Source organism: Cyanistes caeruleus, unplaced genomic scaffold, assembly GCF_971803275.1.
Source record: "Cyanistes caeruleus unplaced genomic scaffold, bCyaCae1.hap1.1 HAP1_SCAFFOLD_65, whole genome shotgun sequence".
In the NCBI taxonomy this organism is placed as follows: Eukaryota; Metazoa; Chordata; class Aves; order Passeriformes; family Paridae; genus Cyanistes; species Cyanistes caeruleus.
Genome location: NW_028255884.1, coordinates 3,870,251 through 3,884,772, shown reverse-complemented (window position 1 = coordinate 3,884,772; position 14,522 = coordinate 3,870,251). Strand labels below are relative to the sequence as shown.

General features: G+C 55.8%; 2 protein-coding genes across 2 annotated transcripts in view; both read right to left on the bottom strand.

The window, feature by feature from the left end:
* Nucleotides 1-14,522, bottom strand: part of LOC111944753 (uncharacterized) — a 245,903-nt gene that overhangs the window by 14,289 nt on the left and 217,092 nt on the right. The window contains 1 exon segment of the mRNA XM_086872437.1: nucleotides 11,242-11,661. Within this exon segment, the coding sequence (XP_086728563.1) occupies nucleotides 11,242-11,661 (420 nt within the window).
* Nucleotides 2,026-2,958, bottom strand: LOC147647219 (olfactory receptor 14J1-like). The gene has a single exon (XM_086872604.1). The coding sequence runs from the start codon at nucleotides 2,956-2,958 to the stop codon at nucleotides 2,026-2,028; it is 933 nt and encodes a 310-aa protein (XP_086728730.1).

Genomic DNA, 14,522 nt, shown 5'->3' with positions numbered 1-14,522 from the left:
GGGCCCCATGGAACCAAGGGGCCAGTGTTGCTCCTCAGGGACTCATGGAATGAAGGAAACTTGTTTGAAACTGTGGTGCCCTTGGGACCAAGAGGCCATGGTGACACTGTGGAACCAAGGAGAGCATTGCTGCACTGAGAGACCTCATGGAAGCAAAGATCCACTGAGACACTGTGGGGCATTGGAGGACCAAGGTGCCATTGTAACACTGCAGGCCCAAGAATCCAAGGGACTTTGTGATGCCAAGGGGTTCCATGGAACCAAAGGGACACTGTGACCCTGGGAGGCTTCATGGAATCCTGTAGACCATTATGACACTCTAGGGCCCCATGGAACTGTGGTGACACCAGGTTGGCTGGGAGTGTTGATGTGCTGCAGGGTAGAAGGGCTCTGGACAGGCTGGATCCAGGGACCAAACCCAGCAAGGTGAGGTTTAACAAGTCCAAGTGTCAGGTCCTGCACTTTGGCCATAACAACCCATGCAACATAAAGGCTGGGGACAGAGTGGCTGGACAGCAGCCAGGCAGAAAGGGAGCTGGGGCACTGATGGACAGCAGGTTGGGCATGAGCCAGCAGTGTGCCCAGGTGGCCAAGGAGGCCAATGGCTCCTGGCCTGGATCAGGAACAGTGTGGCCAGCAGGAGCAGGGCAGGGATTCCTCCCCTCTACTCTGCACTGGTTGGGCAGCACCTCGAGTGCTGTGTCCAGTTCTGGGCCCCCAATTTAGGAAGGCCATGGATGGGCTGGAGCTTGTCCAGAGAAGGGCAACAAGGCTGGTGAGGGGTCTGGAGCACAAGTCCTGTGAGGAGCGGATGAGGGAGCTAGGGTTATTAATCAAAATGAATAGGAAATCTGGAGAAGGAAGAGTAAAGAAAGCAAAGGGGAAGCCAAGGAAATGCTCAGGGCCATCTGGGGGTGGCTGCCAGACAGCCCTGGCTCTGAGCAACAACGTCTGCAGTGGCACAGGAAACTCACAGCTCATGGGAACAAACTTTCTGTGTGACTTCAGAGGCCATGACAAACCTGAGTGGTTTCCCTCCCGTCCCCCAGCCCTTCCTGGCCCCAGGGGCTGATGGCATTTGTGCTCCCTCAGGTTCATCTCCCCACAGCAGCACCATGGGGGTGCTGACGCCTGCTCTGGGCAGTGCAAACAGGGGCTCCTGAGCCAGTGCTGCCGTGTCTGTGCCTGCAAGGATGCGGCACCTCTCTGAGCTGGGGGAGAGGCCAGGGCTGCACAGGGGGGATGGTGTTGGCAGCTCCATGAGGACGCTCTGGGACGCTGCCCTGGGGTGTCCAGCGCAGTGGGGATGGATCAGCCCCTGCTCTGCTGCTCCTTCCCGTCTCCCCCAGGGACCTTGCAGAGCCCCAGCCATGCTGTTTGCCCCCAGCCTGCCCACGGCCACCCTGGGGCTGCTCACGGGGGTTTTCTGTGCTGAGCTTTGGCCTGGCCGTGTTCTTGAGAGAGCCTGGGCAAGGAGCCTGGAGCCCCCAGGCCCTGCCCTGAGGCGTCAGCGCTGCCCCAGCAGTGCCCATGGCCTGTCCCTGCTGCAGCCCCGGCACTGCCACCCCCAGGGCTGTGCCCGGCCCCGAGAGCACTCAGGCCCTGCAGCAACACCAGGGCCAGGAGGGCAGCGGGGCAGTGGCACGGGAGCAGCACTGGCAACACCAAGTGCTGCTGCTCCTGGGCACAGCTGCTGTGCCAGCACTGATCTGCCCCCAGCTCTGCACGCAGACACTGCTGCTGCAGCTCCAGAGAAGGGAACAAAAGGGGCATCTCTGCAGAAAACTTTGCTGGGAGATCTTTTAATTCCTTTAAAACCACCAAGAGTGCAGTGCCTCATTGACAGAGTCTGGGTCCACAGGGAAGGTGGAGAGAAACAAAATGAGAAATGGCACAAAAAATGACATTTTTTGGAGGACAAGATTTAAAAAGTAAAACAAAGAAGAAGAACCTCCAAAATGAAACCACTAAGAATTATCAAAGATGACTTTTATTACAAGTGATTTGCAGAAATTGGCCAGCATTTTAATGGTTTTTAAATTGTCCAGTCATCAGTGTCCACACTGCAGCCTTGAGCTCCTGATTCCTCAGGCTGTAGATGAGGGGATTCAGGGCTGGAGGCACCACCGAGTACAGAACTGACACTGCCAGATCCAGGGATGGGGAGGAGATGGAGGGGGGCTTCAGGTAGGCAAATGCTGCAGTGCTGATAACCAGGGAGAGCACGGCCAGGTGGGGGAGGCAGGTGGAAAAGGCTTTGTGCCATCCCTGCTCAGAGGGGATCCTCAGCACAGCCCTGAAGATCTGCACATAGGAGAAAATCATGAACACAGAACAGCCAAGCAGCAAACAGGCACTGACTGCAATGAGCCCAAGTTCTCTAGTGTAGGAATTGGAGCAGGACAGTTTGAGGATCTGAGGGATTTCACAGAAGAACTGGCCCAGGGCATTGCCATGGCACAGGGGCAGGGAAAATGTATTGGCCGTGTGCAGCAGTGAATAGAGAAAGGCACTGGCCCAGGCAGCTGCTGCCATGTGGGCACAAGCTCTGCTGCCCAGGAGGGTCCCGTAGTGCAGGGGTTTGCAGATGGACACGTAGCGGTCGTAGCACATGATGGTCAGCAGGGAAAACTCTGCTCCAAGGAAGAAGAGAAAGAAAAAGAGATGTGCAGCACATCCTGTGTAGAAGATGTGCCTGGTGTCCCAGAGGGAATTGTGCATGGCTTTGGGCACAGTGGTGCAGATGGAGCCCAGGTCAGTGAGGGCCAGGTTGAGCAGGAAGAAGAACATGGGGCTGTGCAGGTGGTGGCTGCAGGCTACGGCGCTGATGATGAGGCCGTTGCCCAGGAGGGCAGCCAGGGAGATGCCCAGGAAGAGGCAGAAGTGCAGGAGCTGCAGCTGCCGCGTGTCTGCCAATGCCAGCAGGAGGAAGTGGCTGATGGAGCTGCTGTTGGACATTTACTGTGGTTGAACACGGGGACCTGTTCATGAAGAAAAAGAGCAGTGACAAATCAGGAGAGGCTGGGACTCACCCACCCTTGTTTCTGCTCTGGGAAAACTTCACCCAGGTCCCTGACTGAGCTCCAGCTGTGCTGTCTGAGTGTGCCAGGAGCAGCCAGGCCTGTGCCTGGGGGCTCTCCAGGAGCCATCCCTGCCCTGCTGCCCTGGGTTTGTGGCCATATGACAGAGGGGAAAAGCTGGAAATTCAGGATTTGTCAGGGGAATCACTCCTAATGCAGAAGGGCTTGTTGCCATCTTTATTCCCACTTGTAAAAGACATTGAGAGGAGGAAGAAATTTTAAACATTCTTTCCCTGCCCACAAACCATTCTTGGTTCTCTGAGGTCAGAAATCCCCAGCATTTCTGCTGCACTCAGAATTTCCCACTGAGAGATGTGAGAGGCAAAGGATTCCCTGTGGCTTAGGGAAGGTGAGGGGCTGGATGGGCTTGTTCCCAACTGCCCTGGGTTTGCACCTTTGGCTGGAATCAGAGCACAATCACACTCCTGTGTCACCCTGGCATAAACCAGACCCTGCCCAGAGCAGAGGGATCCCTGAATGTCTCACCCTCTCTAAAGGTCTCTGGGCAAGGTCTCAGCACCCCCCTCTGCCAAGGACACTCACGGTTCCCTTGGCAGAGCCAACAGCATTTCCTCAGCTGTGGCATCTCTGCCCTTCCCCGTGGGACATTCAGGGAACTCTGAGAGGCTCTGGCACAGATTTGCAGCCAGGAGGGCAGCTCAGAGCTTGGAAGGACACAGCAAGGAGATCCCCAGGTGTGCCCATGATGGGATCTCAGGGAGGGGCTCAGCTCATTGCCCTTTCCCATGGACTGCTTTGCCCACAGCCCCACAGGTCACAGGGAAGCTGGGACACCCCATTCCCATGGACACACCTGCCTGGCAGCAATCCCAAGGGCAGGGCCTGACTCAGCTGCTGCAGATGCCAGAGCCTCCCTGAGAGCCCCAGGTACCAATGACAATATCAGAACAGTGCATTTAGGCTGTTCAGGAGGCTCCCAGCAGAGAGACTGAGCACCCAAACTTAGAATTCTGGCATCTCTGTACATGTTCCAACATTACTTTGATGATCCTGGTGTGTCACTTTCAACTCAGAATGTTCTGTGATTCTGGGATTACAATTCCTCTTCTGCTTCTCTCATCCCCCTGTTGTCTATAATCAAAAGAGAAAAAGAACTCCTTGCAACAGTGTTAGAACAGTAAAGAAACAGACTTTTATTAGAAGCTTCCAGGTGTCCCAGTGGGGTTGAGGCACACCCAGCCCCTTATTTCAACAATTTATTAAGGTTGATTAATTAGGATATTTAACAGAAACATTCAATAGGAGATTCAGCTGCCCCAGTTACACACCCCTGAGACAATCTATTAGAGTAGGTCCAAGGGTTTCTTTGCCCCAATTTTTGTTATGACTGCTCACATTCTGGTTAAAATACAAATTCTTGTAGCTGCTGTCCCTGATGATAAGACTATACAGTATTTCTGAAATGTATTTAGAAGGTCAGATAATTATTCTAAATTCTAAGAGAAAGGTTAGGAAATATACTAGAGTTAATTAAGGATAATAGTTACATAAGTATATACTAGTAGTTCACTAGAGTTAATTAAAGATTATAATTTTATAACTATATAATAATAGTTTACGGATCTAAAAATGTATTAAAAGTTTATAAAAAGCAAAAATCTTTTTGTCATCATCCCAGCTTTCCCACCCTGCTTAAAGCAAGACATTGAAAACAGTCTCAGGAAAGCTCCTGATCTTTACAGCAATCCCAGGCTCACCTTCTTTTGGGAAGTGACCTCCAGAGCTGTGTCCAGGCAGGTCTGGAGCTGGGAGCAGCCCTGCCCCACACAGCCCCTCTCAGCAGCAGCCCCTGCCCTGCTCAGGGTGGCTCCTTCCCCCCACAGCTTCTCCCCAGCGCTGGGAGCAGCTCCCCGGGCCGGCTGAGAGCTGTCCCTGGCAGGCAGCAGAGTCCCTGCCCCAGCACAGCGCCCTGGGCTGCAGGACCCTGCTCTGCAGGACAGCCCTGGGCACCCCTGGCTGCTCTGCACAAGGGACAGGCAGAGAATGTACTCACAGAGTCTGTAGGCACTGGCATGTTCCAGCTTTAGGAGATGCCTCCAGGAGCTGCAGCTGCATTGTCCTGCAGCCAGAGGCTTCCTGTGCCAAGGGCTGGCAGGGATTCTGCCCCAGGCACTTCTCAGCCCCTTCCCAGCCCTGACTGATTGAAGCTCTCTGTGCCTCTGGGCTGTGCCCAGGGTGGCTGCAGGCAGTGCCCCAGCCCTGCTGGGCTGGCAGAAGAGCTGCTCAGCAAGAGAAATGTGCTTTTGAAGCTCTTCTTGGTTTCCAGGAGCTGCCTCTGTGCCAGGAGCCTGGCCCAGCTCAGCAGCACAGACACAGCAGCAGGACTTTAATGAGCCTCTTGGGGCTTTGTGCTGAGGCCCTGAACATCAGTCCCTGACAGGGAGGGGAAGAAAGCTCTCAAGAACTCCAAGTCAGAATCCAACTCCAGAGTTTCTTTCACTTTTAATGGGTCCCAGTGAGGGATGTGACTGAGAAAGTGTCCCCAGGCCCCAGGCAGAGCAGAGAACTGGAGGCACTGATGACAGGTGGGGACAAAGAGAAGCCAAGGCTTGGTGCCCTGGGCCACAGCAGCCAATGCTGTGCCAGCAAGGGCTGTGAGGAGACACCTTGTCCTGAGGCCCTGGGGCCTCCTGGCACAGCCCCAGCAAGGCTGGCCACTGTCACCCCCTTGGCCTGCCCTCAGCATCCCCCCTAGCCCACGTGCAGGTGGCCTCAGGGATCTGCTGGAAGGAGTCCCTGGGGAGCCTTGCTCAGGAATGGCCCTGGGGGCTCCTTCATGCTCCCAGGGACTGCAGCTTTTTCAAAGGACTTTGGCTTTTGCCTTGGAGTCTCTGAGAGCTTTGTGCAATCCTGGCCTCCAATTATCTGCTGTAATTAGTCCCTTGAGAGGCTTTGTCAGCAACAACACTCAGTGGGGCTCATTAGTTCTTCAAGGTACTTCAGGTTCTTGAGGTACTTTCCTTTTTCCTTCCCCCCCTGAGTCTCTGAGAAGTTTGTGCAATCCTGGCCCCAATTATCTGCTTTAACGAGTCCCTTGGGAGCTTTGCATTGACACTCAGTGGGGCTCATCAATACTTTGAGATACTCAGGGCTTTTCCAGCTACTTTGGATTTTCCTTTCCACACTGAGTCTCTGGGAGGTTTTTGTGCAATCCTGGCCTCCAGTTCTCTCCTCCAAGGAGTCCATGAGGAGCCTGTGTTGGGGATGGGCCTCAGTGGCACCCATTAATGCTTGGAGACACTTTGGGTGTTTCCTCTGACTTTGACTCCTGGAAAGGTTTGTGCAGTCTCTCCTCAGGTCCTGAGGTTCAAGGGCTCAGCTCCAAATGCACCACGGGGCTCATTAGGATCAAGCAAATCCTAACAAACCATGGCTGTGCCTTGATTTCCCTCTGGTCTGGTGCAGTTCTTAGGAAAGTTCCCTACAACAGTTCTGGAGAAATAGTTCAAACAGCTTCTAAGAAATATGTATTCCTATTTTAAAGGGTGTCTTTTATTCCTGTTCTCTTTAGAGCAGAGGTGATTGCAGCATTCAGTGATGGATATTGGTCCAGGGTCTCTCCTAAGGAGGTCTGGCCAGGTCAGAGAAACTGTGCCTTGAGGTCTGACCCAGTGGGGACAACCTTGCTTCACATTCCCCAGCCCCATCCTGTCTCTCCTCTCTCCCCTGGGACCTGCTTTGCTCACAGAACTGGCTGCACTCAGGCAAAGAGGGGTTTTCCTTCTTTGATTTTAGCAATCTAAAACTGCTGAGTTTCCCCATGGAAAACAGACACCCTCCTCAAGTGTGTGCCAAGGCCAAGGTGCCACCAAGGAGGTTCCCCTTCCCCAAGGCAGAGCCACACAAGGAATGTTTCAGACACACAGGGAGTTCTACAATAAACACAACCCCAGAGTTGGCTGAAGGCAGAATTAGAGCAGCTCTGAAGGACAGAGAAGCTTTGAACTCCTTGCAGCTGAAAGCACCAAGTGGGTTGTTGGGAGGTGTGTGAGTGAGGCAAGAGTGAGGGAAGGGAAATGCAGAGAGCCCTGGAAGTGTTTCTGTGCAGACAGGCTGCTCCAAGGGCAGCGTTGGACTTCTCTGGGGGGAACTGTGAAGGAGGTTGGGGCAGAGTGACCTCCCCAGTGACCTCGAGATGTCACACAGCCACCTGGGATGTCACAGCCCACTCAGTGGTGTCACACAACCTGCTCTGGGATGTCACACCACCATTCTGTGACGTCACATCTCTTCCTATATGCCACAAAACCACCTCGTGATGTCACATAGCCTCCTGTGATATCACACAGCCACATTTGATGTCACAGCTCACTCTGTGATGTCACAGTCAGCACTGTGATGTCATACAACCTGTCCTGAGATGTCACATGGCTCTTCTGTGATGTCACTGCCCACTTTAGGATTTCATATCACAACCATGTGGTGTCACAGTCTGCTCAGTGATGTCACAACCCTCTCTGTGATATTCTCTATCTAACCTCTAGTGTCATAGTCCTCTCTGTGATGTCACAACCCACTAAGTGATATCACCCAGCCCACATTGTGATGTCATGCAGCCACACTACAATGTCACAACCTGCACTGTGATGTCACAGATCTCCTCTATGATGCCGTAGCTGCTCAGTGACCTCACACAACAAACTCTGTCATGTCCCAGCCCCATCTGTGACCTCACACAACCCACTCGGAGCTGTCACACAGCCCCTTTCTGACATCACAGCTGCTCTGGGGCTCCAGGACACAGCCACAGAGGTGCTGCTGTGACACAGCCCCCTCTGGCACATCCCACAGCCCCTGCCAGTGCTGAGCCCCTGGCAGCTCTGTCTGGGCCTGCTCTCTGTGTCCCTGAGCTGCCCTGGCAGGGCCCCAGCCCTGCTGGGCTGTGCTCAGGAGCTGCTCCTGGCCAGAGCTGTCTCTCTGCAGCGCTGCCCTTGCCAGGAGCTGCCTCTGGGCCAGGAGCCCGGCCCAGCTCAGCACCACAGACACAGCACCAGCACTTTCATCACCCTCTCGGGCCTTTGGGGCTCTTGGCATCAGACTCAGTCCCTCAGAGTGTGCTCCAGAAACTCCTCAAGAGCTCCAAGTCAGATGGAAACACTGAAGTTTCTTGTAGTTGAAATGAGAGACACGAGTGAGAAAGCGTCCCCAGGTTCCAGGCAGAGCAGAAGACTGGAGGCCCTGATGGCAGCTGGGGACAAGCAAGGGAAAGGTGTCTGTGGTGCTGAGCAAAGCTGGATGTGTTTCAGGAATGCCAAGGGCCAAGGGCTGAGCCCCAGCCCCTGGCAAGGCAGATGCTGTCCCTCCCTCATTGCTCAGGGCTCTTCCCGGGCCACTGGCATGTGGGGATGTGCAATGCCAAGGGCAGCACCATGGGGCAGCCCCTGCCAGGCTGCTGAGCAGGGACAAGGAGGCAATGAGGCCCCAGGGCTGCCAGGGTCACTTGTCCCCTGCTGGCCTCAGGCCCAGGGCCAGCAGCCATGGCCAAAGGGCTGCACAAGTTGCCTCAGGCAGGGCCTTGCAGCTGCTGCCCATCCCTGTGCCCTCTCCAGCCCAGGCTGCCCTGTGGTGTCCATGCCTTGCACCTCTGTCCCTGCAGGCTGTCGTCATTCCCCGGCTGCCCCACCTCGCTGGCCCCTTCCTTTGCTGACAGCTCTGCGTCCTGCCTGCCTCTGCCTGGCCACACAACGCCTTGGGCTGCTCCAGACTCCTTCTGGGGGATGTGTTGCACCACAGCCCTGTCCTGGGACACAAATTCCTTTCTCCTGGTGTCCACTCTGGGCCTCCCCAGCTGCACTTGGCATCAATTCTTTCTTTCTCTGGCTGTTTTCCACTATGTCAAAAAGATCCATAGTCTCTGAAACTTCTCCTTAAACACTCTCATGGCTCTCCTCCACTGTCCTCAGTCTCCACCCCATGGAGCACAGAGCTCCTTTGTCCCTATAGAGTGGTCATGTGCCTGAGGCCTCAAAACCCCACCTTGGGAGATCTCTGGGCATTCTCCAAGGGGTTTTCAAATGAAAACAGACTGCTTATAGTCTAAGAAAATCACAAGAGGACAAGGCCAACCTAACCCCTCTGTCCTGGCTGCTTTTGTCTCGGAGCAATTCTTAGATCTATGGAATTTGGGATGCCAAATTCTAAATGGTCCCAGGACAAGAAGGCTGGAGCTTTTCCATAGGAAGGAACAGAGCCTCACAGGGGCTGATGCGAGGTGACCACCAGAGGCCAAGGCCAGCCCGAGCTAGCTGGTTTTTTTTGGGAGATACCCTTGGATACAGGAAATGTTTAAGGGAGAGTACCAATTTTGGCAATGGGCACCAAAAAAGATGGATGGTATGCCATTGTTAATCCTGTGGGACAAATTGCATTATGGTTCAATTCCACCTGTTCAGTCTTTTACACTTAAACAAAGTCTGGGACCGGGATTGGAGTGGACAGCCACCCCAGTCTCTTCTCTTAGAAGGAATTTAAAAGTCTAGGCATCTTAGAGGGTTTTGAGGATTCCTGGTGGCTGTTGGGTGTCATTTCTCCACCTCACGACTCAGCAGGAATTTCTCCAATAAAGAAATAAAGCTTTTGCCTGAAGCTCCCACTCTGCCCATGACAGGAAGCCCTGGGAGTGTCTGTGACATCCCGGCTCTTTGGCAGCCTGGGGACTCCTGGGATGTCACCGTGGAGCCCCCAAGAGTGCCTGTGACAGAGCAGTGCCTTTGCAGCCCAGGGTCCCCTGGGATGTCACCATGGAATTGCTGTGACTGCGTCTGACCACACGGCTCTTCAGCATCCCCAGAAATCCCTGGGAGGTCTCTGTGGAGCCCCTGTCTCTGCCTGTGATATTCTGGCTCCTGAACAGCCTGGAGACTCTTGGAATGTCCCCATGGAGCTCCTCTGAGGGCCAGTAACAAATGTGATCTGTAGTAGGCAACCATCACAGGCCCCATGTAGTGATGGTCTGATTCCATGGCAACTATCACCAGGTGCTCTTGCCATTGTCTGTTTCCATGGCAACCAACACAGCCCCTGTTGCTATGGTCAGTCCCTTGGCAGCTCCATGGAGACCCCATGCCAGGGGTGGTTGCAATGGACACCAGCTCAGGCCTGGAGCCAGAGCCCGTTGCCATGGCAACCATTTGCAGTCCCATCCCCAGGCTCATGGGATCCCAGAGGCACAGAATTGGCTGAGTTGGGAGGGAGCCATGGGGATCCTCCAGTCCAACTGCTGGCCCTGCACAGGACACCCCAACAATCCCAGCCTGGGCCTGGCAGCGCTGGCCAAACGCTGCTGGAGCTCAGCCAGCCCTGGAGCTGGGAGCCTTCCCTGGGGAGCCTGTTCAGTGCCCCAGCAGCCTCGCGGGAAAAACCTTTTCCTCACATCCAGCCTAAACCTGCCCGCCTCAGCTCCAGCCGCTCCCTCCACTCCTGTCCCTGGGCACCAGAGGGAAGAGGTTCCCTCAGCCCCCAGCCAGGGACCCGCTCCCAAGGCTGCTGCCATGGCAACCAGGCCTGGCACCAGCTGGGATGCTCGGTTTCCATGGGCTGGGCTTCAGGAATGGCATTCCCCAATTTCCTGCTCCTGCTGAAACCGCGCTGCCGCTCCCTTCCCTCCCACCTCCCATGGAAAGCACAAAAGGCAAAGATCCCATGCTGGGATAAGAATAATTTATGAATAACAGCAACGGGATAAGGAACAAACAGACACAGAAACAATTTTGGTAACAGAAAGGATAAGACAAACCATTCACAGGGAAAACTAAAATACCACCAACTGACTCTTCCTGGCCATGTATTTCCTCCTGCCAAGAAAGGACACCCTTCTCTGGTGAGAGAGAGGGAGTCCTTTTCCTGCCCCTGGCAATGACCTGAGATGGGATTGAATATAATGGACCATGATCACAGTCTCATATTCTTTGATTCCACATCATGACATTGCCATGGGCAGGAAAAGGTACAGGTATCTTCCCAGCATGGATCCCAGGGAACATGGATCACCAGGTCTCTTCCCAATGTGGATTCTCCATGGGCGGATGAAGCTGGAGCAGTGCACAAAGCTCTTCCTGCACTTGGGGCACTCGCAGGGCTTCCCTTACTGGTGCCTCCGTTGGTGTCTGCCAAAGTTAGACCTGTCTGAAAAGCTTGCCACACTGGGTACACTTGTAAGGCCTCTCCCCAGTGTGGATGCGCCGGTGGGTGATGAGGTCGCAGTTTTGCTTGAAGCCCTCCCCACAGTCAGGGCAGCGGAAGGGCCTCTCATCCGTGTGAATCTGCTGGTGCCTGAGGAGAGTGGAGCTCCTCTGAAACCTCTTCCCACACTCAGGACACTCATAGGGCCTCTCCCCAGTGTGGATGCGCTGGTGGATGATGAGTTGGGAGCTGCAGCTGAAGCCCTTCCCACATTGCCCACACTCGTAGGTCCATTCCCCAGTGTGGATCATCTGGTGGCAGATCAGGCTGTTGCTCTGGCTGAAGCTCTTCCCACACTCCAAGCACTTGTAGCGCTTCTCCCCATCCTGAACCTGCTCATGGACCACCAGCTCAGAGCCCTGGCTGGATCTCCGGCCGCCTTCCCGGTACAGGGTGGGTCTTTCCTCCTCAGAGCACTCTGGGCTGGGTTTGGAGCCCCTCCTCCTGTGGGATCTCTGGGGATTTTCCTCCCCGCTGGATTCCTGCACTGTGGAGCTGATCAAAACGGCCTCTTCCACGAGGTTCTGCCGTGGGGATTTGTCCTCCCTGGTCTCCATCCTCAGCTCCTTGTCTAGGGGAGGAAGGACAAGGAGAGGATGGGATTTGCCTCCGTGCCAGAGGGAAGGGGAAGGAGATCCCCCCAGTGCGTCCCCGGCAGGACGGCGTCGGCAGCGGGGTTGTCCTGCAGCCGGGGGCCAGGCTGGGCTGGGACATGGAGCAGGAGAGAGGGGGAAAGGGGCACTGACTTCCTCCTCACCTGCCTGGGTGTCCTGGGGCATCTTCCTCTTCCTCACAGCCTCCTTCTCCATCCAGCCAAAGTTTAGGAATCAGAAATCCTGGTTTCAGAAAATGCAATGGATGAGCATTTTGGGTTAGGGGTTTCCTACTCTCCAAGTCCATCCCTAGAAGTCACCGGGCATCTGGTGCCCATATAAACCACCAAAACACTAATATTCAGTCCCCTAAAATACACAAATGGCCAAGATTCACCAAAAACACCCATCCATGCATTTACCCTCTCTGGTCTCTCCACAGTGGGGTCCTGGAAGCCCCCCCTGTCTGGATTGTTGTTGGTCAAGTTCGTATTGCTGTTCCCCGTCTCTGTCTGCTGGGGCTCCTGGCAAGCCAGGACGTTCCCCTTCTCTGGCCTCACCACTTTGGCATCCCAGGAGTCCTGTGTGGTCAGCACTGTTTGGGCTCCCTGGTTCAGGCTCCTGGGGTATCCCTGGGCCCCCTTGTCCATGCTCCCAACATCTGCAGGCTTCGGGAGCACCCCCAGCTCTGGCACTGCCCGTTTCTGCTGCCCCCATTGCCGCTTTCCCTGCCAGCCCCGCTGATCCGGGCGATCCCCACGCGGCTCTGGGCTGACAATGCAGCCCCTGAGGCGGGCAGAGCAAGCCCCAGCACGGGGGGAGCCTGCATGCTCCGCTCCCTCGGCAGCCGCGCCCAGCCCCGGGCACAGAGCTCCGGCAGCCCCCATTGCCGCCCCCTCCCCAGAGACCCCCGGGGACCCCCGCAGCCGGAGCTGCCTCTGAGCCAGGCGGCCCCCGAGCCCGGCTGCGTGGCCAGGGGGGCACGGCGAGCCCGGGGCCTCTGTGCCAGCGCTTGTCCCGCTCTCCCTCAGCCTCTGCCCGGCCCGGCCCGGCCCCCCGAGCCCCGCCATGTTAAGAATAATATGTTACAGTTGCTGTTTGTAAACTGCTTACTTACCTTGTACCCCGGTCCCAGGATATTGTTAAGAATAATATGTTACAGTTGCTGTTTGTAAACTCCTTACTTACCTTGGACCCCTGTCCCAGGTTTGCTTGCCTTGTACCCCTGTCGCAAATTGCTGTACCCCATATTTTTGTTCCTTGTTCAGCCAGGCCCTGCCCCCTCTCCCAAGTTGCTGTACCCTGTGTTTCTTGTTCTGTGTTCAGCCAGGCACTGCCCCCACTGCTCCTAGACTCCCACATGGCAACATTGTATCCCTTTCCCGAGTTGCTGTACCGTCCTGAGGAGGAAGATGACATACTGACTTTTATGCAAACGAGAGAGACCAGAGACTTATGGGATGCACCCAGACTGGAAAAGACCCCAAAACAACGAGCCACGCAAAAGGGAAGGAATAAAACCAGCACCATCTAACAAGGAAGACCCAGAGGAGTCCCCTGGCTTCTTTCCAGGGGCCGACGTAACCTCGAGGAGACTCGACTGGGATGACAGCCTAGACTACGAGCCCTAAAGAACGAGTCTTCCCGGGGACTCCCGTGAGGAAGGAAGGCCCAGCTCTGTCCTAGTGACAGAGCTGCACGGATCCTCCTCTTCTGCGGTGTCCAGTGGGAGCAGTGGCGGTGTGCGCGACCCCTCGGGCCCCCACCCCAGAGCTGTGCTGCTTAATAAAGGCCTTTTTAAAAGGAGCTGGTCTCCTGGCCCATTTATAACAGCTTGGGGGCTCGTCCGGGATAGCCACGCCCTGAAGAGGACCAGGGACGGGACAGCTGCCCACCCTATTGGGCCTCCGGGGGACAGCTGGCTATACCGGACCCAGAAGAACAGCCTAGGATCGACATCGCAGAAGAGCGCCGGATTGGGTAAGCCACCGGTGACGGGAGTAGGAGGCGAGTGAGTGGATGTGTGAGTGAGACGGGGGCTGGCAGCTCAGACCCCCGGGGCGAGTGTGGACTGCCCAGTACCGCGGTTCCGGACTCCCGCGAGGGGGCCGGCCGGGAACGGCAGGAAGCGAAAGAGGCTCACTTGGGCCTAGAGAAACGAGTGAGGCGTCTCCTGGGGATAAAAGCCCCCTCTCTGAGTGCGCAGAGGGTACCTAAGAGAGTGAGTGGCGCACATAGGGGTAGGCCCCTCTACTGAAAAGGGCTAAACGGCCTAGGCTGCTCCGGGCGTGTGGAAGGCCTAGGTGAGTGAGAGTCACACGCAGGCAATCTAGGTAACTCCCGGGGTGGTGTGTGGGGGTGCCTAGGTTCGGTGTGAGTGAACACACCCCCCCCGCTTGGGTACTCAGACGACCTGACCGGGGAATTGGAATTGGGGGTCCCCAGGCCCTACCGGCACCAGGCGGTCAGCGAAGGGCCCTCGCTTCCCAGGGTCTGTGACACAGGACGTGCTGAAAGGCTCTAGTTGTCGCGGCTCAGTCTCGGCTCAGGGGGTTCCTGGGAAGGGAGGTCGTCAACCTGCTGCCGGAGAGCACAGGGGCAGGTAGTCTGCGCGGGCGGGCGAGGCAGCTAGAGTAATACACTCACG

Coding starts and splice junctions, on each gene's coding strand:
- LOC147647219 (XM_086872604.1), bottom strand. CDS start 2,958: ATGTCCAACAGCAGCTCCATCAGCCACTTCCTCCTGCTGGCATTGGCA.